This window comes from Oncorhynchus mykiss, chromosome 4, assembly GCF_057628025.1.
Source record: "Oncorhynchus mykiss isolate SJ-2025 chromosome 4, ASM5762802v1, whole genome shotgun sequence".
Classification (NCBI taxonomy): domain Eukaryota; kingdom Metazoa; phylum Chordata; class Actinopteri; order Salmoniformes; family Salmonidae; genus Oncorhynchus; species Oncorhynchus mykiss.
This window is the reverse complement of record NC_143025.1, coordinates 15,397,435-15,423,698: the sequence shown is the minus strand read 5'-3', so window position 1 is coordinate 15,423,698 and position 26,264 is coordinate 15,397,435. Positions and strand designations below refer to the sequence as shown.

The 26,264-nt window shown below is 43.2% G+C and overlaps 1 protein-coding gene across 2 annotated transcripts in view; it reads right to left on the bottom strand.

Moving 5' to 3' along the window:
- LOC110522741 (voltage-dependent calcium channel subunit alpha-2/delta-4-like) overlaps positions 1 to 26,264 on the bottom strand; it is an 84,098-nt gene that overhangs the window by 42,115 nt on the left and 15,719 nt on the right. The window contains exons 7-21 of one of the 2 annotated variants that reach the window (XM_090231221.1): positions 24,562 to 24,622; positions 20,485 to 20,635; positions 20,191 to 20,265; positions 14,336 to 14,425; positions 14,106 to 14,219; positions 13,529 to 13,741; positions 13,174 to 13,191; positions 12,805 to 12,882; positions 11,534 to 11,689; positions 5,230 to 5,316; positions 3,748 to 3,819; positions 3,135 to 3,196; positions 2,955 to 3,022; positions 2,379 to 2,424; positions 2,094 to 2,191 (exon numbers count right to left, since the gene is read on the bottom strand). In XM_090231221.1, coding sequence (XP_090087347.1) covers positions 2,094 to 2,191; positions 2,379 to 2,424; positions 2,955 to 3,022; positions 3,135 to 3,196; positions 3,748 to 3,819; positions 5,230 to 5,316; positions 11,534 to 11,689; positions 12,805 to 12,882; positions 13,174 to 13,191; positions 13,529 to 13,741; positions 14,106 to 14,219; positions 14,336 to 14,425; positions 20,191 to 20,265; positions 20,485 to 20,635; positions 24,562 to 24,622 — 1,389 coding nt within the window. The remainder of the gene's footprint in view (positions 1 to 2,093; positions 2,192 to 2,378; positions 2,425 to 2,954; positions 3,023 to 3,134; positions 3,197 to 3,747; positions 3,820 to 5,229; positions 5,317 to 11,533; positions 11,690 to 12,804; positions 12,883 to 13,173; positions 13,192 to 13,528; positions 13,742 to 14,105; positions 14,220 to 14,335; positions 14,426 to 20,190; positions 20,266 to 20,484; positions 20,636 to 24,561; positions 24,623 to 26,264) is intronic. The other variant, XM_090231222.1, reaches the window with a different exon arrangement.

Here is a 26,264-nt window from a genome sequence, read left to right as displayed (position 1 = left end):
CGTTGGGGTTAGGGTAACATCAGCGTTAGGGTAACATCAGCGTTGGGGTTAGGGTAACATCAGCGTTGGGGTCTAGGTAACATCAGCATTGGGGTTAGGGTAAAATCAGCATTGGGGTTAGGGTAACATCAGCATTGGGGTTAGGGTAACATCAGCATTGGGGTTGGGGTAACATCAGCGTTAGGGTAACATCAACATTGGGGTTGGGGTAACATCAGCGTTAGGGTAACATCAGCATTGGGGTTAGGGTAACATCAGCATTGGGGTTGGGGTAACATCAGCGTTAGGGTTAGGGTAACATCAGCGTTGGGGTAACATCAGCGTTGGGGTAACATCAGCGTTGGGGTTATGGTAACATCAGCGTTGGGGTTAGGGTAACATCAGCATTGGGGTAACATCAGAGTTATGGTAACATCATCGTTGGGGTTAGGGTAACATCAGCGTTAGGGTTAGGGTAACATCAGCGTTAGGGTTAGGGTAACATCAGCGTTGGGCATAGGGTAACATGAGCATTGGGGATAGGGTAGCATCAGCATTGGGGTTAGGGTATCATCAGCGTTAGGGTAACATCAGCGTTGGGGTTAGGGTAACATCAGCGTTGGGGTTAGGGTAACATCAGCGTTAGGGTAACATCAGCGTTGGGGTTAGGGTAACATCAGCGTTAGGGTAACATCAGCGTTGGGGTTAGGGTAACATCAGCGTTGGGGTTAGGGTAACATCAGCGTTGGGGTTAGGGTAACATCAGCGTTGGGGTTAGGGTAACATGAGCATTGGGGATAGGGTAGCATCAGCATTGGGGTTAGGGTATCATCAACATTGGGGTTAGGTTAACATCAGCATCAGGGTTAGGATAACATCAGCGTTAGAGTAACATCAGAGTTATGGTAACATCATCGTTGGGGTTAGGGTAACATCAGCGTTAGGGTTAGGGTAACATCAGCGTTAGGGTTAGGGTAACATCAGCGTTAGGGTTAGGGTAACATCAGTGTTGGGGTTAGGGTAACATCAGCGTTGGGGTTAGGGTAACATCAGGCTTTGGGTTAGGGAACATCAGCATTGGGGTTAGGGTAACATCAGGCTTTGGGTTAGGGAACATCAGCATTGGGGTCAGGGTAACATCAGAATTGGGGTTAGGGTCACATCAGCGTTGGGGTTAGGGTCACATCAGCGTTGGGGTTAGGGTCACATCAGCGTTGGGGTTAGGGTCACATCAGCATTGGGGTTAGGGTCACATCAGCGTTGGGGTTAGGGTCACATCAGCGTTGGGGTTAGGGTCACATCAGCATTGGGGTTAGGGTCACATCAGCGTTGGGGTTAGGGTCACATCAGCATTGGGGTTAGGGTCACATCAGCGTTAGGGTCAGGGCAACATCAGCTTTGGAGTCAGGGTAACATCAGCTTTGGGGTCAGGGTAACATCAGCTTTGGGGTCAGGGTAACATCAGCATTGGCTTTTGGGTAACATAATCGTTTGAGTTAGGGTAACATCCACGTTGGGGTTAGGGTAACATCTGTGTTGTGGTTAGGGTAACATCAGCGTTGGGGTTAGGGTCAGGGCAACATCAGCTTTGGAGTCAGGGTAACATCAGCTTTGGGGTCAGGGTAACATCAGCTTTGGGGTCAGGGTAACATCAGCATTGGCTTTTGGGTAACATAATCGTTTGAGTTAGGGTAACATCCACGTTGGGGTTAGGGCAACATCAGTGTTAGGGTTAGGGTAACATCAGCGTTAGGGTAACATCAGCATTGGGGTTAGGGTTAGGACAACATCAGCGTTAGGGTTAGGGTAACATCCGCGTTGGGGTCAGGGTAACATCACCATTGGGGTCAGGGTAACATCAGCATTGGGGTTGGGGTAACATCAGCGTTGGGGTTAGGGTAACATCAGCGTTGGGGTTAGGGTAACATCAGCGTTTGGGTTAGGGTAACATCAGCGTTGGGGTTAGGGTAACATCAGCATTAGGGTTAGGGCAACATCAGCGTTAGGGTTAGGGTAACATCAGCGTTAGGATATCATCAGCGTTGGGGTTAGGGTTAGTGGTTGAATAAGTATAAGTATTTATCTATGGGGCAGGCTGTAGAGAAAGTACTCACACTCCAGGTCAGGCTCCTTCCCCTGCAGGTAGCGAATGACAGCCTGAAGCTGAGAGTATTTGCGGTGGTGAGGATCAATGTCTGTCTCACAATACGTCCTGAACGGAAAGACAATGGGGGTTTCACTCCATGGAGGGCCATTTAAGGCCAATAAATTATTACAGTCCAACACTATCATTTAGTGTTATATTTCAGTAAATGCATTTAGAGGATTTACAGTCCAATAATATGTCATTTATACTATTACAGTCAATATTTTATTTGTTAGTATTTATCCATGCTTACCACTCATTGGATATGGATAGATCAGGGGACGTCAGGTCATGCAGGCCTGAGTGGAGATTGGATGCAACCAGTAAATAAATCAGATTGTTCTGCAGTAAATGAGTGGCAGAGAGAGTGGCCAGTAGCAGCAGAGCGGGGCAGATGAGTGGGAGAGAGAGTGGCCAGTAGCAGCAGAGCGGGGCAGATGAGTGGCAGAGAGAGTGGCCAGTAGCAGCAGAGCGGGGCAGATGAGTGGCAGAGAGAGTGGCCAGTAGCAGTAGAGAGGGGCAGATGAGAGGCAGAGAGAGTGGCCAGTAGCAGTAGAGCGGGGCAGATGAGAGGCAGAGAGAGTGGCCAGTAGCAGTAGAGCGGGGCAGATGAGAGGCAGAGAGAGTGGCCAGTAGCAGTAGAGCAGGGCAGATGAGAAGCAGAGAGAGTGGCCAGTAGCAGTAGAGTGGGGCAGATGAGAGACAGAGAGAGTGGCCAGTAGCAGTAGAGTGGGGCAGATGAAAGACAGAGAGAGTGGCCAGTAGCAGTAGAGCAGGGCAGATGAGAGGCAGAGAGAGTGGCCAGTAGTGGCAGAGTGGGGAGACTTACCCTCTTCCACAGAGACTGTCCCCATGAACATCAGCTGTCCGTGACCCCTTGTCAGAACCATACCAAAACTGCAGAGGGAAATACATACAATAAAGGAGTGAGTGAGATGTTCATTGGCTTTATTCAATGCAACAGGGCTATGACTACATACCACACTCGCTATCATAGCATCACACTTACCTGAATGGGGTATCGTTGATGGTTGTGTAGAAATAGTCATTTGTTAAGAACAAAGGCCTTTTCTGTTGTGAAGAAAAAATGAGAATTGAGTTATGAGACAGTTAGAATCAATATAGTGTCTCTAGACCTCCGGGTTGACAATTTTCAAATGTTCCGGCTTAACACGTCTGTACATAACAGAACATCATTTTGGCATAGAGGAACTACGACACTGCCTACACCACTACCTTATCCGCTTGAATACATTACAAAATAATTGCTAGCAAGATGGAGATCACGGAGGGTATTTTTAATGAGTGCATTTTGCAAGTGTCTAATTTGCATCAACTACCTTCACTTGAACCACTGCAAAGGTTTTGCCTGCCTAGTTTTGAATCGCAACGTTCTGTCATGTCTGCCTCCTGATTTGTTAGAAGAGTTGTCCATCTGAAGAGCACCCGCCGCGGAACAATTTTTCTTCACTTATTGAAGTTGCCAAAAGAGTCCGTCATTGAAAGCAGAACCTAGTCACTGCTGTTGCCTAGGGTTGGGTGTACGAGACTACTATTAATATTCCATTAGGCATAAGGCATTGAGCCGCATCTAACCCCCCCACACACAAGGTCCCACTCACCGCTTTGTCCACTGATGCTCTCACGTTTAAAGACAGAGTGCCCATCTCCCCTTTCACCATGGCTGTCCTTAGCTGGAAAAAACACACACAATAATGCACACAATCACTGTTGACCTTGAATTCAGTTACCTTACCAGCACAATTACCCAACCAGCACTGTTAGAGCCCAGAACATACATGAATATATATTCATACCTAGAAAGGAGTTCTACTGTATTGCGAGAAATGGTAATGGCATCTTTTGGAAGGCAATAACTCTGCCATGGCTCGTTGGGCAAAGCCTATGGGGAAATTCATGTTTTTTTTGGGCGGGGGGGGGGGGTTTAGATAAACGGCGGCAATAAGGTCTGCGATAAACAAAGGCTTAGGAAATCTTCTACGTTTTGTTCTGAGATAATCTTCAGCAGCTAACATCACTTTTTCTGATATAAGCAGTTATGTAATCAAAATAAGCACATAAAGGCTTCATAATTCATAAAGGTCATGTTAACTGACTGATATTATCTCATAGAACAAAACGTAGAAGATCTCCTAAGCTTGTGTTAACCTCAGACCTTATTTTCGGCTTTTATCCAAAACCCCCATTCATTTCCCCCATAGGAATAGCTGAATGAACCAGAAGGATAAAAAAATAATAATCGGATTACAAGCTGGCAAGCTCTATTGAAGACATTCAGTGTGTTGTCGGTGGGTTATGTGATATGGTATGTACAGTATATGTGCAATAATCATAGCAGGTAATGTCTGTTGGAAAATGTCAATTTTGGGGGGGCCCCTCAACAGCATTTCAAAACATTTTTATACAACTCACTGTCTCATCTATGTGTTAATATTTCTACTATACTACCTCATCTATGTATTAATATTACTGTAACTACTACTGTATACAACCCACTGTCTCCTCTATGTATTAATATTACTGTTACTACTACTGTATACTACCCACTGTCTCCTCTATGTATTAATATTACTGTTACTACTACTGTATACTACCCACTGTCTCCTCTATGTATTAATATTACTGTTACTACTACTGTATACTACCCACTGTCTCCTCTATGTATTAATATTACTGTTACTACTACTGTATACTACCCACTGTCTCCTCTATGTATTAATATTACTGTTACTACTACTGTATACTACCCACTGTCTCCTCTATGTATTAATATTACTGTTACTACTACTGTATACTACCCACTGTCTCCTCTATGTATTAATATTACTGTTACTACTACTGTATACAACCCACTGTCTCCTCTATGTATTAATATTACTGTTACTACTACTGTATACAACCCACTGTCTCCTCTATGTATTAATATTACTGTTACTACTATACTACCCACTGTCTCATCTATGTATTAATATTACTGTTACTACTACACTACCCACTGTCTCATCTATGTATTAATATTACTAATATACGACTCACCATCTCATCTATGTATTAATATTACTGTTAATATATATACCACTCACTATCTCATCTATGTCCTCCCACTCCACCTCAGCCAGGTCCACACTGTTGTAGTTAGGCTTGGGCTTCAGCGTCTTACCTTCTTTGTACTGTGGGACAGGAGAGGAGAAGATGAGGAAGATGACATGGGTGAAAAGAATCAGGAAGAGGACAGATACAAGTTTTATATAGAACCTCAGCTGTCTGTCTGTCTGTCTGTCTGTCTGTCTGTCTGTCTGTCTGTCTGTAATATGTGTTTATTCTCTAGGCTGAGCCAATCACTTAGGACAACTGTGTTTGATGGACATCTCCATGACATGGTATTCTGACTTCAAAGGCTCCATCTCCATGGCAACTGGCTCCAAAAGGAACAAGTAGGCTTATTATTGACCACATAACATGTTTGGTTTCTATGATTGTGTTGTTTTTTTATATATTGATGTGAGTATTCATGTATACTGTTGAAGTCAGAAGTTTACACAGACTTAGGTTGGAGTCATTAAGACTTGTTTTTCAACCAATTCACACATTTTTTGTGACTATAGTTTTGGCAAGTTGGTTAGTTAAGACATCTACTTTGTGCATGACACAAGTACTTTTTCCAACAATTGTTTACAGACAGATTATTTAATTTATATTTCACTGTATGACAATTCCACTGGGTCAGGAGTTTACATACACTAAGTTGACTGTGCCTTTAAATAGCTTGGAAAATTCCAGAAAATTATGTCATGGCTTTAGAAGCTTCTGATAGGCTAATTGACATCATGAGAGTCAATTGGAGGTATACCTGTGGATGTATTTCAAGGCCTACCTTCAAACTCAGTGCCTCAAAAGAAATCAGCCAAGACCTCAGTCTGGTTCATCCTTGGGAGTAATTTCCAAATGCCTGAAGGTACCACGTTCATCTGCACACACAATAGTACACAAGTATAAACACCATGGGACCACACAGCCGTCATACCGCTCAGGAAGGAGACGCGTTCTGTCTCCTAGAGATGAACGTACTTTGATGCACAAAGTGCAAATCAATCCCAGAACAACAGCAAAGGACCTTGTAAAGATGCTGGAGGAAACAGCTACAAAAGTATCTATTTCCACAGTAAAACAAGTCCTATATCGACATAACCTGAAAGGCCACTCAGCAAGGAAGAAGCCACTGCTCCAAAACCGCCATAAAAAAGCCAGACTACGGATTGCAACTGCACATGGGGACAAAGATCGTACTTTTTGGAGAAATGTCCTCTGGTCTGATGAAACAAAAATAGAACTGTTTGGCCATAATGTCCATCATTATGTTTGTAGGAAAAAGGGGGGAGGCATGCAAGCAGAAGAACACCATCCCAACCGTGAAGCACAGGGGTGGCAGCATCATGTTGTGGGGGTGCTTTGCAGGAGGGACTGGTGCACTTCACAAAATAGATGGTATCATGAGGAAGGGAAAATGATGTGGATATATTGAAGCAACATCTCAAGACATCAGTCAAGAAGTTAAAGCTTGCTAACAAATGGGTCTTCCCAATGGACAATGACCCCAAGCATTCTTCCAAAGTTGTGGCAAAATGGCTTAAGGACAACAAAGTCAAGGTATTGAAGTGGCCATCACAAAACCCTGACCTCAATCCTATAGAAAATTTGTGGGCAGAACTGAAAAAAGTGTGTGCGAGCAAGAAGGCCAACAAACCTGACTCAGTTACACCAGCTCTGTCAGGAGGAATGGGCCAAAATTCACCGAACTTATTGTGGAAAGCTTGTGGAAGGCTACCCGAAACGTTTGACCCAAGTTAAACTATTTAAAGGCAATGCTACCAAATACTAATTGAGTGCATGTAAACTTCGGACCCACTGGGAATGTGGTGAAAGAAATAAATGCTGAAATAAATCATTCTCTCTACTATTATTGAGATTTCATATTGAAGTGTAATTGATGTGTATTTTGATGTGTATCTGATGTGTATAATGTCTATCGAAGAGTAATTGATGTGTATTTTTATGTGTATTTGATGTGTATTCATGTGTATACAGGGCACATCTGTGAAAGAGACCTTGGTCTCAGCATGACCCACTGTCAAAATACAGTGCCTTGCGAAAGTATTCGGCCCCCTTGAACTTTGCGACCTTTTGCCACATTTCAGGCTTCAAACATAAAGATATAAAACTGTATTTTTTTGTGAAGAATCAACAACAAGTGGGACACAATCATGAAGTGGAACGACATTTATTGGATATTTCAAACTTTTTTAACAAATCAAAAACTGAAAAATTGGGCGTGCAAAATTATTCAGCCCCTTTACTTTCAGTGCAGCAAACTCTCTCCAGAAGTTCAGTGCGGATCTCTGAATGATCCAATGTTGACCTAAATGACTAATGATGATAAATACAATGTGTGTAATCAAGTCTCCGTATAAATGCACCTGCACTGTGATAGTCTCAGAGGTCCGTTAAAAGCGCAGAGAGCATCATGAAGAACAAGGAACACACCAGGCAGGTCCGAGATACTGTTGTGAAGAAGTTTAAAGCCGGATTTGGATACAAAAATATTTCCCAAGCTTTAAACATCCCAAGGAGCACTGTGCAAGCGATAATATTGAAATGGAAGGAGTATCAGACCACTGCAAATCTACCAAGACCTGGCCGTCCCTCTAAACTTTCAGCTCATACAAGGAGAAGACTGATCAGAGATGCAGCCAAGAGGCCCATGATCACTCTGGATGAACTGCAGAGATCTACAGCTGAGGTGGGAGACTCTGTCCATAGGACAACAATCAGTCGTATATTGCACAAATCTGGCCTTTATGGAAGAGTGGCAAGAAGAAAGCCATTTCTTAAAGATATCCATAAAAAGTGTTGTTTAAAGTTTGCCACAAGCCACCTGGGAGACACACCAAACATGTGGAAGCAGGTACTCTGGTCAGATGAAACCAAAATTGAACTTTTTGGCAACAATGCAAAACGTTATGTTTGGCGTAAAAGCAACACAGCTGAACACACCATCCCCACTGTCAAACATGGTGGTGGCAGCATCATGGTTTGGGCCTGCTTTTCTTCAGCAGGGACAGGGAAGATGGTTAAAATTGATGGGAAGATGGATAGAGCCAAATACAGGACCATTCTGGAAGAAAACCTGATGGAGTCTGCAAAAGACCTGAGACTGGGACGGAGATTTGTCTTCCAACAAGACAATGATCCAAAACATAAAGCAAAATCTACAATGGAATGGTTAAAAAATAAACATATCCAGGTGTTAGAATGGCCAAGTCAAAGTCCAGACCTGAATCCAATCGAGAATCTGTGGAAAGAACTGAAAACTGCTGTTCACAAATTCTCTCCATCCAACCTCACTGAGCTCGAGCTGTTTTGCAAGGAGGAATGGGAAAAAATGTCAGTCTCTCGATGTGCAAAACTGATAGAGACATACCCCAAGCGACTTACAGCTGTAATCGCAGCAAAAGGTGGCGCTAAAAAGTATTAACTTAAGGGGGCTGAATAATTTTGCACGCCCAATTTTTCAGTTTTTAATTTGTTAAAAAAGTTTGAAATATCCAATAAATGTCGTTCCACTTCATGATTGTGTCCCACTTGTTGTTGATTCTTCACAAAAAAATACAGTTTTATATCGTTATGTTTGAAGCCTGAAATGTGGCAAAAGGTCGCAAAGTTCAAGGGGGCAGAATACTTTCGCAAGGCACTGTAAAGGTTCAATAAAACAGAAAATACCTTGGCACCCAGAATCACATGTTATGGTTGCCTGGGAGGGACAAGCTGAAGTTGCCCAATAAGAAAGGCTTGTTTTCATTATCTGTTGCAAAACATTTAGTCTACGGTGTACACTAATGAATACAACCCTCCACTGTGCTGCTCTAGGTGTTGAGCATGAGGCTGTCATCTGAGGCTCTTTAACCATTTAATGAAATTATTCATGCTCTGTTCAATAACCAATCAGTGACCCCACACAAAATCTGCAAATTGATCATTGAGATGGTCTTTAGGTTAGACGCTTTGGACTGCTTGAGCGTGGCCACTGACTGTTTGAGTGTGGTCACTGACAAGAACAAAGAATTTAAAAACACAATGTGCCTTGCACCACCCTCCAACATCCTAAGCCCACAATACTGCATGCTCTTCCTACATCTCACAGCATCTCAACATGTCGACTGTCCAATAGGAGCTTGATCTATCTGCCTGTTATTTGTGGCATATTGCTGCAGGGAAAATATGTTTCTGTCTGATTCTTTTCACTATTTTCCTCCTAACTCTGCAAATGAACAGCTACCTTCTCATGGGATTGATGAGACTTAAACTTCTGGCAGCTGTCCTACACCTTGCTAAACAATACGTTGATCTCCTACACTCAGCGTTCCCTGTTGATCTGCTACATTCAGCGTTCCCTGTTGATCTGCTACACTCAGCGTTCCCTGTTGATCTGCTACACTCAGCGTTCCCTGTTGATCTGCTACATTCAGCGTTCCCTGTTGATCTGCTACACTCAGCGTTCCCTGTTGATCTGCTACACTCAGCGTTCCCTGTTGATCTGCTACACTCAGCGTTCCCTGTTGATCTGCTACACTCAGCGTTCCCTGTTGATCTGCTACACTCAGCGTTCCCTGTTGATCTGCTACACTCAGTGTTCCCTTTATTGTACAATCTTCTGTTCTTATGTACTGTGATTTGGGAGGGTGGTGCAAGGCATATTGTGTTTTTATGGCTATTGTGTTTTTTAATTCTTAGGTGACTCTGGCCCTCATAGAAATATATGTGCTTATTTGCCACAACATGCACTAACTGAGAATAATAACTTCCAGGAATGTGCGACTTGCTTTGGGGTTAATCTGGGTGCTGAGTTCCACTATTGGTAGTAATCATCACCTAGTCCAGCTCAACCTGTGCCAGAGTACCTTTAACAGAGCCACTGCAGAGCTGCTCTGTAAACGTAGAATTGTGGGTGTATACACTACCATTCAAAAGTTTAGGGTCACTTAGAAAAGTCCTTGTTTTTGAAAGAAAAGCACATTTTTTGTCCATTAAAATAACATGAAATTGATCAGAAATACAGTGTAGACATTGTGAATGTTGTAAATTACTATTGTAGCTGGAAACGGCTGATTTTAATGGAATATCTACATAGGCGTACAGAGGCCCATTATCAGCAACCATCACTCCTGTGTTCCAATGGCACGTTGTGTTAACAAATCCAAGTTTAACATTTTTAAAAAGGCTAATTGATCATTAGAAAACCCTTTTGCAATTATGTTATCACAGCTGAAAACTGTTGTTCTGATTAAAGAAGCAATAAATCTGTCCTTCTTTAAACTAGTAGAGTATCTGGAGCATCAGCATTTGTGGGTTCGATTACATGCTCAAAATGACCAGAAACAAAGTACTTTCTTCTGAAACTCATCAGGCTAGTCCATGCGAGAAATTGCCAAGAAACTGAAGATCTCGTACAATGCTGTGTACTACTCCCTTCAAAGAACAGCGCAAACTGGCTCTAACCAGAATAGAAAGAGGAGAGGGAGGCCCCAGTGCACAACTGAGCAAGAGGACAAATGCATTAGAATGTCTAGTTTGAGAAACAGATGCCTCACAAGTCCTCAACTGTCCTCAACTTATTACAGGTATAAGTGTTCATGTGAGTGCTACAGTCCACTGGATATATTGTGTGACAAACATCCTATACGTGCTTCTAATAAGGTTACATGTTTGAAGTGTGTGTTCAAGTGATTGCGTCTGATCCCTATATGTTTTAGGATGTTGCAGAGTAGCTTCTCTCGCCTTACACTGCTCAGTGAAATGTCTTTCGTTGTGATTGATCTTATTCTACTGTTTTTGTATTTTCTGTTTTTGTCTCAGAATTCTACAACATCAAATCTATATTATTTACTCTATAAATAAAAATGGAAATAAAGCAACAGTGTAGAAGTGTGATAATTATTGTTTATTAGTTGAATGAATTGTCCAGGCAGCCTAAAATAAACACTAAAAGTATATGAAACCAGGTCAGAGTAGTAGTAGTATTAGTAGTAGTTTTTACTGTGGTAGTAGTACTGGTGACTGCAGTCTTAACTATAGTATTATAAATAGGGACTGTAATAGTATTAGTAAAGACGAGGGTTGCAACATTTTGGGAACTTTCAATAAATTCCCTAGTTTTCCATAAATCCTGGTTGGAGGATTACGGAATTCCTGCTTATTCCCTCCAGATTCTGGGAATCCACCAACTGGGATTTCGGGAAAACCACAGAATTTATTGAAAGTTCCCGTAATAATGCAACCCTACTAGTGACTATAGTCGGAAGCAAGCGTAAGCTCTACAGCGGTTGGACTCACCAGAGGTCGTAGGTCAGGGTGTGCCAGGATGTACCCATTGTTGGTGATGAGGAAAGCGTAACCATGGGGACCCAGCCTATATCTGGGAGCCAGCTTCATTACCTCCAACAGGGGGATGTCAGAACCCACCACCCCCAGCAGGATCCCATGGCTCAGCTGGAGGAGAAGGGGAGAGGAGGGTTTATAAGACTTCTAATGGCACAACAACTACAGTAACATGTCACTGCAACACAGATGCACTGTGCACACAGTGAACTGCTTGACCAGGTTCAAATATAAAGCACCAGTCAAAAGTATGGATACGTACTCATGCAAGGGTTTTTCTTTATTTTTACATTGTAGAACAATAGGGAAGACATCAAAACGATGAAATACACATGGAATCATGTAGTAACCAAAAAGTGTTTAACAAATCAAAATATATGATATATTTCAGATTCTTCAAAGTAGCCACAGATATCCACCGGTCTAATGTCCATTTCTAGTGTTTCTTGGCCCAAGCAAGTCTCTTCTTCTTATTGGTGTCCTTTAGTAGTGGTTTCTTTGCAGAAATGTGACCATGAAGGCCTGATTCACACAGTCTCCTCTGAACAGTTGATGTCGAGATGTGTCTGTTACTTATGAAGCATTTATTTGGGCTGCAATTTCTGAGGCTGGTAACTCTAATGATATTAACCTCTGTAGCAGAGGTAACTCTGGGTCTTCCTTTCCTGTGGCGGTCCTCATGAGAGCCAGTTTCATCATAGCTTTCATCATAGGTTTTTGCAACTACACTTGAAGAAACTTTCAAAGTTCTGGAAATGTTCCACATTGACTGACCTTCATGTCTGAAAGTAATGATGGACTGTCGTTTCTCTTTGCTTATTTGATCTGTTCTTACAATAATATAGACTTGGTATTTTACCAAATAGGGCTATCTTCTGTACACCACCCCTACCTTGTTACTACACAACTGAATGGCTCAAACACAGTAAGAAAGAAAGGAATTCCACAAATTAACTTTTAACAAGATATACCTGTTAATTGAATTTGTTCTCAACTAATATATAAAGAAAAACCCTGAATGAGTAGGTGTGTCCAAACCTTTGACTGGTACTGTACCTCACATACCTTTTATAGCTCTAGATTACTACAGTTGTAACAGGCTATTGGGGAAGAATAGTCTGGTGCCTCAGAGGGACAACTACAACTACAATTACAACTTCTAACTGTTATTACTTTGATTACCACCATTCCTATGTTAAATATACATTTAAATCTAACAAACTGACCGTCTCTTTCTTCTTGCTGAAGACAGGCATTGCCACTGTGGTCATGAGAAGTAAACTTTGAGCCTTTGTGGCGAAGAGCTGGAGGAATAATTGCAGCATTAGTACATATTTATGCATCAGAAATAACGTTTTGTTTATCCTAAACCAAATCAAAATGCTGTTGGTTCTGGTACTACTCCTACTTGTTAACTTCTATACCTGCAATTAAGACTCGTTACGCTAGAGGGTGCCATACAACTGCAACTGGTGATAGCCAATCGAAAGCTTGGGAGACAGCGTTAACTATTACCACAAGGCCTAAACAGAAGAGGACTACACTAAAAGGGCTTCCCTATCAGACAAGATGTATTTCCCACAGTCTCTTTTTACCTCCTTCGTATTGGGTAGCTGTCAGAGTGAGTGAGGGTCAGGTCCGGTGATAGAGGTGAGGTGAGATGAGAGAATGAGCACAGTAGCAGGACAAAAGACAAATGCAGGGAGGAGTCATAAACTACACAGACAGACAGAATGAATGAACTAATGTAACTGACAGCACACCATGATACTACAGTAGACAGTTGACTTTCAAACAGGGCAGTGTGAGGTGACAAACGTGGTTAAATGCAACAACAACACGTTGCCTTTGAAGCCAAAGAAAGTGGAGATTTGGATCCTGGAAGAAAAGGCAGAATGTACTGCAGTTATTCGGCAAAGCCCACTGGGTAAGTATAGCTGCTGTACTCACCACAGTGTCCATGTAAGCCTCGGTCCAGATGATGTCATGATTGTGATTGATGACCATTGGTCGGCTCAGGACGTGAAGGTACTCCATGACATTCTCCTGCACGTCAGCCAGAGTGGAGATGTGTGTGTAGTAACCCTTGTTGTTGCAGGCGATCCACTTGGTGTTGTCCGCAAAGGTCATCTCTCTGCCAATAAGGTAAGTGAAGAGGCGCACCTGAAAGAGACCGTATAGGAGACTGATATCCAATTCAGTCAGTTCATTAAGTAAATACTGAACATATTAAACTGATAAGGCTGTTAAAGTGATGTCCTCAAAACACCTTGCTGTTCAGGGGAAGTAGGGGAATAGAAAATAGAATAACAGAAGAATTTACGTGTATTGTTAGATATTTCTGCACTGTTGGAGCGAGGAACACAAGCATTTCGCTGCACCGGCAATAACATCTGCTAAATATGTGTATGGGACCAATTCAATTTTATTACATTTTATTTTAATGTACCGTAAATAGGTATTACTGTAGGTCAAGTGTGTATGTAGTTATTCACATGGAGAAAATATTGGATATACCCTACAGTACCCTGCGATCAGGCCAGTTGAACTCTTCAAACACGTCTTTGAAATCCTCCATGGCTCCATCTGTGATCAGCATGATGGCCTGGTTACACAGGCTGCCCTGGCCCTTGGTCGCAGCCTGGGAGGAAGCACCACACAGTGAAGAACTGAGACTGGGCCAACAGCAAGTGTGTGGAAGTATACGTGTGTGTGTGTGTGTGTGTGTGTGTGTGTGTGTGTGTGTTGGAAGCAAACCTCATTCAGGATTTTGAAGGATTCTTTCATGGCCTTTGCAACTTTTCCCTCTCCCTTCACGTGAAGCTCATCCACTAGCACCTTAAAATGCTAGAGAGAGAGAGAGAGAGAGAGAGAGAGAGAGAGAAGAGAGAGAGAGGAGAGAGAAAGAGAGACAGAGAGAGAGAGAGAGAGAGAGAGAGAGAGAGAGAGAGAGAGAGAGAGAGAGAGAGAAGAGAGAGAGAGAGAGAGAGAGAGAGAGAGAGGGAGAGAGAGGGAGAGACAGGAGAGAGAGAGAGAGAGAGGGAGAGAGAGAGAGAGGGAGAGAGAGAGAGAGGGAGAGGGAGAGAGAGAGGGAGAGAGAGAGAGAGAGAGAGAGAGAGAGAGAGGGAGAGAGAGAGAGAGGGAGAGAGGGAGAGAGAGAGAGAGAGAGAGAGGGAGAGAGAGAGAGAGAGGGAGAGAGAGGGAGAGAGAGAGAGAGAGGGAGAGAGAGAGAGAGAGGAGAGAGAGAGAGAGGGAGAGAGAGAGAGAGAGAGAGAGAGAGGGAGAGAGAGAGAGAGGGAGAGAGGGAGAGAGAGAGAGAGGGAGAGAGAGAGAGGCAGAGAGAGAGGGAGAGAGAGAGAGAGAGAGGGAGAGAGTGAGAGAGAGGGAGAGAGGAGGGAGAGTGAAGGCAACCAGTGAAGAACAAACACCATTGTAAATACAACCCATAATTATATTTATTTATTTTCCCTTTTTTACTTGAACTATTTGCACATAATATGACATTTGTCTTTATTCTTTTTGAACTTTTGTGAGTGTAATATTTACTGTACATTTTTGAATTGTTTATTTAACTTGTTTATTATCTATTTCACTTGCTTTGGCAATGTAAACATATGTTTCCCATGCCAATAAACCCTTAAATTGAACATTGAATTGAACTGAGGGAGAGGTTTTTTTACGGTGAGAAAACAATGTGATCACCCTCTTGCTCTTTTGCACCCCAGTATCTCTACTTGCACATCCTCATCTGCACATCTATCACTCCAGGTTAATGCTAAATTGTAATTATTTTGCCTCTATGGTCTATGTATTGCCTTACCTCCCTACTCTTCTACATTTGCACACACTATAAATAGATTTTTCTTTTGTGTTATTGAATTTACGTTTGTTTATGTGTAACTCTGTGTTGTTGTTTTTGTCGCACTACTTTGCTTTATCTTGGCCAGGTCGCAGTTGTAAATGAGAACTTGTTCTCAACTGGCCTACAGTGCCTTGCGAAAGTATTCGGCCCCCTTGAACTTTGCGACCTTTTGCCACATTTCAGGCTTCAAACATAAAGATATAAAACTGTATTTTTTTGTGAAGAATCAACAACAAGTGGGACACAATCATGAAGTGGAACGACATTTATTGGATATTTCAAACTTTTTTAACAAATCAAAAACTGAAAAATTGGGTTGCAAAATTATTCAGCCCCTTTAAGTTAATACTTTGTAGCGCCACCTTTTGCTGCGATTACAGCTGTAAGTCGCTTGGGGTATGTCTCTATCAGTTTTGCACATCGAGAGTCTGACATTTTCTCCCATTCCTCCTTGCAAAACAGCTCGAGCTCAGTGAGGTTGGCTGGAGAGAATTTGTGAACAGCAGTTTTCAGTTCTTTCCACAGATTCTCGATTGGATTCAGGTCTGGACTTTGACTTGGCCATTCTAACACCTGGATATGTTTATTTTTGAACCATTCCATTGTAGATTTTGCTTTATGTTTTGGATCATTGTCTTGTTGGAAGACAAATCTCCGTCCCAGTCTCAGGTCTTTTGCAGACTCCATCAGGTTTTCTTCCAGAATGGTCCTGTATTTGGCTCCATCCATCTTCCCATCAATTTTAACCATCTTCCCTGTCCCTGCTGAAGAAAAGCAGGCCCAAACCATGATGCTGCCACCACCATGTTTGACAGTGGGGATGGTGTGTTCAGCTGTGTTGCTTTTACGCCAAACATAACGTTTTGCATTGTTGCCAAAAAGTTCAATTTTGGTTTTATCTGACCAGAGCACCTTCTTCCACATGTTTGGTGTGTCTCCCAGGTGGCTTGTGGCAAACTTTAAACAACACTTTTTATGGATATCTTTAAGAAATGGCTTTCTTCTTGCCACTCTTCCATAAAGGCCAGATTTGTGCAATATACGACTGATTGTTGTCCTATGGACAGAGTCTCCCACCTCAGCTGTAGATCTCTGCAGTTCATCCAGAGTGATCATGGGCCTCTTGGCTGCATCTCTGATCAGTCTTCTCCTTGTATGAGCTGAAAGTTTAGAGGGACGGCCAAGTCTTGGTAGATATGCAGTGGTCTGATACTCCTTTCATTTCAATATTATCGCTTGCACAGTGCTCCTTGGGATGTTTAAAGCTTGGGAAATATTTTTGTATCCAAATCCGGCTTTAAACTTCTTCACAACAGTATCTCGGACCTGCCTGGTGTGTTCCTTGTTCTTCATGATGCTCTCTGTGCTTTTAACAGACCTCTGAGACTATCACAGTGCAGGTGCATTTATACGGAGACTTGATTACACACAGGTGGATTGTATTTATCATCATTAGTTATTTAGGTCAACATTGGATCATTCAGAGATCCTCACTGAACTTCTGGAGAGAGTTTGCTGCACTGAAAGTAAAGGGGCTGAATAATTTTGCACGCCCAATTTTTCAGTTTTTGATTTGTTAAAAAAGTTTGAAATATCCAATAAATGTCGTTCCACTTCATGATTGTGTCCCACTTGTTGTTGATTCTTCACAAAAAAATACAGTTTTATATCTTTATGTTTGAAGCCTGAAATGTGGCAAAAGGTCGCAAAGTTCAAGGGGGCCGAATACTTTCGCAAGGCACTGTATCTGGTTAAATAAAGGTGATTTTTTTTAAAGTACAGAAATGCAGCACAGCACAGCCTAGCACAGGACATGACAGTGTAAGGTCTAATACACCAGTCCAGTTGACTGAATACCAAGAGAGTTTTCATGGCCACTGACCTGGTTGCTGGCTATAAAGCTCTTTGTGACAATTGTATTTAACACACTATTCCAATGGTATTTGATTGATTGAAAACTATAATGCAAAACAAGTGTGTAATGTTCCAAGTTTGTTTACTTAACACACCTGGCAACTACACAGGCATTAATTACCTTAACAAAAGAGAGTAATCTAGGTCCTAAGAGTAACCAGAGTGTGAACCTCATTCCTGAGGTTATACCTATCATGGTGCCAGAGGCATACAGAATGTTTGTGAGAGGATCTGGTTGTAGGATATACTGTAGGAGCAGATGCCAGGTGGATAAAACCAAACAGGAAAACATTAGTAGCTCTGCTCATAAATCACCCAGTGCAAGGTTTATCGGCCAGTATGCTTGCCTCTTTGCCTGTGTCTGTGAGCCTCCCTCCCTCCCTCCCTCCCTCCCTCCCTCCCTCCCTCCCTCCCTCCCCCTCCCTCCCTCCCTCCCTCCCTCCCTCTGTCTGTCTGTCTGCCCACCAACCTGCCTGCCAGTCAGTCTGCCTGCCCAGCCATCAGTTAGTTGACTGATTACTGTTATGGTACAGTATATGGACAGAGAGTGATTAATTTACTGATTTAACATCACTTTTCAGCAGGGGTTGGAACCGGTTCAAGGAACAGAACCTAAAACATTGCACATTTTTGAGGAACAGAATCAGAACAAAGTGATCTATACTGTTCCAGATCAAAACCTTTATTTTAAAAGCATGGAAACCGATTAACAACATTCATCTATGTTTTGGGCATTTTTTTCCATTCGCACAAAAAATGCAACAAAGCGTGAATGCAAAGCCCTCACTCAGAAACCTAATCCAGTGTCTGCCTGACAGTGTGTGTGCATGTGTAGGGTATCTGCCCCTCCCCCCGAAGCATAGTCTACTGTAGCTACTGAAGTTACACGCGTGATTCAGAAATCAGGGAGAGAGTGTTTTTCAATGCTAGAAAAAAGGGTTCCAAAAGGGTTCTTCAGTTGTTGCCATAGGAGAACCCTTTTTGGTTCCATGTAGAGCCCTCTGTGGAAAGGGTTCTACTTGGCACCCAAAAGTGTTAAACCTGGAACCAAAAGGGTTCTACCTGGAACCAAAAAGGGTTCTTCAAAGGGTTCTCCTATGGGGACAGCCAATGAACCCTTTCAGGTTCAAGAGAGCATATTTTTTTCTAAGAGTGTAGTAAGGGTACTACAGTTATCACATTTCACTGTCTGAAGTTCAAAGACATTCAAAGTTCCTTCATAGAAGCCGCACCTCTGAGGGTATAATTATGTAGGCCTAATTCAGAACAAGGCAGGTCATAACAACAAGATGTCCAGCATTTCAACACTCTCTCCCCACCCGCACATTTTCTATCGCACCTTGCGCCTTACACTTGTCTGTCTAAGACATGTAAATAGCTTGCCCGCTCCATAGCAAGCTGCTCAACCCACCCTGATTGGTAAATTAATTTAGAATTTCAAGGTTTGACATAAACCATTTTTTTTGGTATCGAACCAGTTCAGAACTTTATTTTCCTTGTTTGGAACAGTGGAACGTAACAAGCTAAACTTTTTCAGAATTAAATTATTGGAAAATTATAAGGTCCCAAGCCCTGGTTTTCAGGATGTTATCTCTCGCACATTGCACTGCTTGGTTTTAAGGATGTTCTCTCTCACACATTGCACTGCTTGACAAGCCCTGGTTTTCAGGATGTTATCTCTCACACATTGCACTGCCTGACAAGCCCTGGTTTTCAGGATGTTATCTCTCGCACATTGCACTGCCTGACAAGCCCTGGTTTTCAAGATGTTATCTCTCGCACATTGCACTGATTGGTTTTAAGGATGTTCTCTCTCACACATTGCACCGCTTGACAAGCCCTGGTTTTCAGGATGTTATCTCTCACACATTGCAATGCCTGACAAGCCATGGTTTTCAGGATGTTATCTCTCGCTCATTGCATTACCTGACACGCCCTGGTTTTCAGGATGTTATCTCTCACACATTACACTGCTTGACAAGCCCTGGTTTTCAGGATGTTATCTCTCACACATTGCACTACCTGACACTCCCTGGTTTTCAGGATGTTATCTCTCACACATTGCACTACCTGACACGCCCTGGTATTCAGGATGTTATCTCTTACACATTGCACTACCTGACATGCCCTGGTTTTCAGGATGTTATCTCTCACACATTGCACTGCCTGACAAACATACATGTAGTCTACGTACACATTTTGCGCGCTAAAATCACATTGATTTACTTATCAATACACTTTATGCATACATTACTTTTCTATATTGTGGAGGCAGGTAGCCTAGTGGTTAGAATGTTGGACTATTAACCAAAAGGTTGCAAGGTCGAATCCCCGAGCTGACAAGGTAAAAAAAAATATCTGTCGTTCTGCCCCTGAACAAGACAGTTAACCTACTGTTCCTAGGCTATCATTGAAAATAAGATTTTGTTCTTAACTGACTTGCCTAGTTATTAAATAAAGGTAAAATATCATATATGTAAATTTGTGTTCTACATATTACAGTATACATATTTTAAAATTATTCCAGCCCTGTCAGTCACACTCCATTACAGTCCCTCTCCACAGTAGGCTGATGGTTGTGAATGACGGCTGACCTGGCCTGCTCTCTGATCCACACTGGGCCAATACATGAAGTAGGAACTAGGCCAACAGGTGGAGCCAACTTCTCCGCAGCTAGCTTAGCAGCATGACTGACAGTCAAGGTGGCCCTTCACTCTCCACCTCCATAGCGGTGTAATGTCATAACAGAACACTTTGAGTTGCTAGAGCCCTGCTGAGAGGTAAGAGCTCCGTGGCTTAGCGGCCACAGATTACCTGAAGAAGATAATGGACTTACCTCGCGGTTGTCCAAGTCAGCCTGCACCAGGGTGCCTTTGAAGCATGGCTCTACGTAGCGCACGTAGTCAGTGTACTGTGGGGAGAAAAGACAAGGCAGGGCTGTAGTCCTGTCAACAGTGTGACACTGTTGTGATGTAACAGTGTAGTGGTGTAACAGGTCATGTGTGAAGGTGTGATAATGTAATGGGAATGGCTTAGTCAACTGAACACCACATTTCAACACATGGAAATTACAAGACCCTGAGATTTCTTGTTCCGTTGGTGTTTAGTGGCAGGAGGAGGGTTGACTCACAGCGATGACGTTGACAAAGTCGTTCTCCCCCAGTGTGTCCAGGATGGTGTTGATGGTGTGCTTGGCGATGGTCATCTTCAGACCCTTCATACTGCCACTGATGTCCACCACGATAATAATGTCCTTTGGTGAGGTGGCAGCCTGGATATACCTGGGGGACAGGGGTAGAGAGAGATAGGACGGTAACACTATGGTGTAACCCTATGTGAGGATTCTCTACCTCTACTGTACTTGAGGCTTGTGTGGTCCAGAGACTAGAGCATGGGGCACCGCAGGACCATAGGATGGAGGCCCCAGTCAACGGTTCTCTCACTTTCTCATGCTGCTTCATGAAAAAACGTTCCCCATATAATTCACAACCCCTTGACATAACGATCCACATTCAATTTAAAAAAGCGGTGTAGGCCTACAGCATATGGCACTGTATAACATCCCAACCACACTGCCCCTCCCTATCAACTTAGTTTCAAAACATGACAGATGAAAATGCGCGCACACACACACCTTTTTGGTATTTTTCATATCTACATGTTTATAAATAGGGACATATGTCATCCATGTGAACCCCACTGACCTGGGTATTGAGCTGTTGGTAACCACTTAAGGAGCAGCTTAAAGTATTTCTAGGGGATCAGATCAGACTGTCCTGGCCTGTCTGTCTGTGTCTCCCTGTGTTTCTGTGTTCAGAGCCTTGGGTGCTATCCTTGCCACTAATCTGAAAGTCAGGGGCAGCCCAGGTCCCAGGATACTCTCTAACTGAGTGGAGAGATAGGGAGGGCATCCATATACTACCTAAAGCTCATCAACATGGCTTGTTGAATTCCTGGAAGCTGGAAATGCTACTGATTGGCCAGTTAGAAGGATATCCTCCCTCTGGCCTAGGGAGACCCCACGGCCTAACAGCAGTGATAGGAGACTCATACTGGACTGCATGAAACAGTAAATCAAGGTCCTGACTCTCAGTTGTCAGTAATTATATCATAGTACTTGTTGTTGGAGCAGGGTCACAGTTTCCATCCCATTCTTTAAACTGCCAGCTCAAGTGTCATGTTGTGCAAGTGTCGAGCAATACATGGCCAAGTCCTAGGACAGGCCCTACCACATTAGAGCAACATATCCATGGGACTATACACTCTCTTACCACTGGATAAGTAAAGTAAAGTATGGTGAATGCTGTAGTGAAGTTTAGTTCAATTTAAAAAGCCAAAAAGTAAATAAATGACACGACTAAAATAGATAAAAGCTTGCGTATAGATGTCACATAAGCCTATACAGTCTTAAGGTATATGAGGTCACATGACTTTAATCTCGCTCTCTCTCAGGAATACCTGGCCTAATGACTCTCTAGAGACAGCAGGAGCAGCAGGTGCGGTAGAGATACTCTGAATGATTGGCTATGAAAAGCCAACTGACATTTACTCCTGAGGTGCTGACCTGTTGCACCCTCTACAACCACTGTGATTATTATTATCTGAGCCTGCTGATCATTGATACACGCAGTCAGTCAGGAAAGCAAAGGCCAGCTTTTTCAAGCCGAAATTTGCATCCTGTAGCTCTAACTCCAAAAAGTTCTGGGACACTGTAAAGTCCATGGGGAACAAGAGAACCTCCTCCCAGCTGCCCAATGCACTGAGGCTAGGTAACACGGTCACCACCGATAGATCCATGATAATCGAAAACTTCAACAAGCAACGGCTGGCCATGCCTTCCTCCTGGCTACTCCAACCTCGGCCAACAGCTCCGCCTCCCTCCCGCAGCTACTCGCCCAAGCCTCCCAGCTTCTCCTTTACCCAAATCCAGATAGCAGATGATCTGAAAGAGCTGCAAAACCTGGACCCGTACAAATCAGCTGGGCTTGACAATCTGGACCCTCTATTTCTGAAACTTTCCGCCGCCATTGTCGCAACCCCTATTACCAGCCTGTTCAACCTCTCTTTCATATCGTCTGAGATCCCCAAGGATTGGAAAGCTGGCGCAGTCATCCCCCTCTTCAAAGGGGGAGACACCCTGGACCCAAACTGTTACGGACCTATATCCATCCTGCCCTGCCTATCTAAGGTCTTCGAAAGCCAAGTCAACAAACAGATCACTGACCATCTCGAATCCCACTGTACCTTCTCCGCTGTGCAATCTGGTTTCCGAGCCGGTCACGGGTGCACCTCAGCCACGCTCAAGGTACTAAACGATATCATAACCGCCATTGATAAAAGACAGTACTGTGCAGCCCTCTTCATCGACCTGGCCAAGGCTTTCGACTCTGTCAATCACCATAGTCTTATCGGCAGACTCAGTAGCCTCGGTTTTTCTAATGACTACCTTGCCTGGTTCACCAACTACTTTGCAGACAGAGTTCAGTGTGTCAAATCAGAGGGCATGTTTTCCGGTCCTCTGGCAGTCTCTATGGGGGTGCCACAGTGTTAAATTCTCGGGCCGACTCTTTTCTCTGTATATATCAATGATGTTGCTCTTGCTGCGGGCGATCCCCTGATCCACCTCTACGCAGACGACACCATTCTGTATACTTCTGGCCCTTCCTTGGACACTGTGCTATCTAACCTTCAAACGAGCTTCAATGCCATACAACACTCCTTCCGTGGCCTCCAACTGCTCTTAAACGCTAGTAAAACCAAATGCATGCTTTTCAACCATTCGTTGCCTGCACCCGCACGCCCGACTAGCATCACCACCTTGGATGGTTCCGACCTAGAATATGTGGACATCTATAAGTACCTAGGTGTCTGTCTAGTCTGTAAACTCTCCTTCCAGACTCATATCAAACATCTCCAATCTAAAATCAAATCTAGAGTCGGCTTTCTATTCCGCAACAAAGCGTCCTTCACTCACGCCGCCAAACTTACCCTAGTAAAACTGACTATCCTACCGATCCTCGACTTCGGCGATGTCATCTACAAAATAGCTTCCAAAATTCTACTCAGCAAACTGGATGCAGTTTATCACAGTGCCATCCGTTTTGTTACTAAAGCACCTTATACCACCCACCACTGCGACCTGTATGCTCTAGTCGGCTGGCCCTCGCTACATATTCGGCGCCAGACCCACTGGCTCCAGGTCATCTACAAGTCCATGCTAGGTAAAGCTCCGCCTTATCTCAGTTCACTGGTCACAATGGCAACACCCACCCGTAGCACGCGCTCCAGCAGCTGTATCTCACTGATCATCCCTAAAGCCAACACCTCATTTGGCCGCCTTTCCTTCCATTTCTCTGCTGCCTGTGACTGGAACAAATTGCAAAAATCGCTTAAGTTGGAGACTTTTATCTCCCTCACCAACTTTAAACATCTGCTATCTGAGCAGCTAACCGATCGCTGCAGCTGTACATAGTCCATCGGTAAATAGCCCACCCAATTTACCTACCTCATCCCTATACTGTTTTTATTTATTTACTTTTCTGCTCTTTTGCACACCAGTATCTCTACCTGAACATGACCATCTGATCATTTATCACTCCAGTGTTAATCTGCAAAATTGTAATTATCCGCCTACCTCCTCATGCCTTTTGCACACAATGTATATATACTCTTTTTTTCCTACTGTGTTATTGACTTGTTTATTGTTTACTCCATGTGTAACTCTGTGTTGTTGTCTGTTCACACTGCTATGCTTTATCTTGGCCAGGTCGCAGTTGTAAATGAGAACTTGTTCTCAACTAGCCTACCTGGTTAAATAAAGGTGAAATAAAATAAAAATAAAATCTATGAACATCTTGGCCATGTTCTGTTATAATCTCCACCCGGCATAGCCAGAAGAGGACTGGCCACCCCTTATAGCCTGGTTCCTCTCTAGGTTTCTTCATAGGTTCTGGCCTTTCTAGGGAGTTTTTCCTAGCCACCGTGCTTATACACCTGCATTGCTTGCTGTTTGGGGTTTTAGGCTGGGTTTCTGTACAGCCCTTTGTGACATCAGCTGATGTAAGAAGGGCTTTATAAATACATTTGATTGATTGATTGATGTCTTAGTGTCTAGCTCCCCCCTTATCACATTGATACCAGGAAGTGTCTTACTCTGGTCAAGGTCGATGCCACCCAGAGGCTAATAGTAGATTTACTAATAGCTTACCAGTTACGGTTCCTGCAGTCAAACGCAGCCACACCATTCGAATCTGGAGTCCATTTGATACCTGTAAAAAAAATACAGTCACACTACAGTGAGTAAACAGCATGGCATCCATTAAAATCCTACAACATTATACTGAAGTCGACATCTTACAGCCTCCCGAGTGGCATAGTGGTCTAAGGCACTGCATGAGGCGTCACTACAGACCCAGGTTTGATCCCAGGCTGTGTTGCACCTGACCGCGACCGGGATACCCATGAGGTGGTGCACAATTGTCCCAGCGTTGTTAGGGTAGGGTTTGGCTGGCTGGGATGTCCCTGTCCCATCGTGCTCTAGCAACTCCTGTGGCAGCCCGGGCACATGAATGCTGGCACGGTTTCCAGTTGTATGGTGTTTCCTCCAACACATTGGTGTGGCTGGCTTCCTGGGTTAATTGACCAGTGTGTCAAGAAGCAGTGCGGCTTGGCAGGGTCATGTTTTGGAGGATGCACGGTTCTCGACCTTTGCCTCTCCCGAGTCCGTACGGGAGTTGCAGTGATGGGACAAAACTGTAACTACCAATTGGGAGTAAAAACAAATACAGTTGACATCTTAAAACAGATGGTATTCTATGGTTTATTTTTGATAGTAGTATGCTTTTTGTTTTGCTGTGCTATATTTTCTGTTATGCTATACTCTGGATTTATACACTATTACATCATAGCACTGTTGAATACTCATTTTTGATTGGCTTGAAGGGCATTTTAGAGTGTGCATTTTTTCCCTATAACGCATGGTGTAACTGAATGACTATGAAGTTAATTCTTACATGTTCTATGTTTGTCCTGTTTTTGAAAGCAAAACCCGAAATGAAAACATTATTGGCATTGTTGAATTAGAATTAATTTTCAAAATAGCAAGATAGGATGATGGTTTGGTTAGCTAAGCTAGCAAGTCTGTTTTCTTGGTTATCATAGCAACTACTGTAGCTATCTAGCTAGCTAGTAAACTTGTCACATTTCTACTGGCAAATTAATACATTTCTAGCAACAAATATGTTCATTTATAGCCATAGTATGAAAGGAATAATCAACTCAGGGCTCTATGTATTCTCTGGAAAATAACGCAACTCAGTGGAAGGTTAGTTCCACGATGCTAAGGAATCGTGGAAGGTTAGTTCCACGATGCTAAGGAATCGTGGAACACACGTTCCACATCATGCATTATCTTCCAGAGAAGGCATAGCCCATCGTTGATTATCCCTTATTAACCAAACTTTTCAATACACTACTCTGTGTTGCTATCAGTTGTATGGAGCTGACTGAGGGCTCCAAACATGATAGTTCTTTGCTTAGTACTTTTATTTATTTATTTATTTTTTATCTAGGCATGTCAGTTATGAACACATTTTTACTTACAATAACAGTCTAGGAACAGTGAGTTAACTGCCTTGTTCAGGGGCAAAACAACAGATTTTTTCCTTATCAGCTCAGGGATTTGATCTAATAACCTTTCGGTTACTGGCCCAACGCTCTAACCACTAGGCTACCTGCCACCCTTTACAGTGGAGGCTGGTGGAAGGAGCTATAGGAGGACAGGCTCATTGTAATGCCTGGAATGGAATAAACGGAACGGAGTCAAACGTGGCTTTCATATGTTTGATACCGTTCCAATTATTCCATTCCAGCCAATACAATGAGCCTGCCCTTCTATAGCTCTTCCCACCA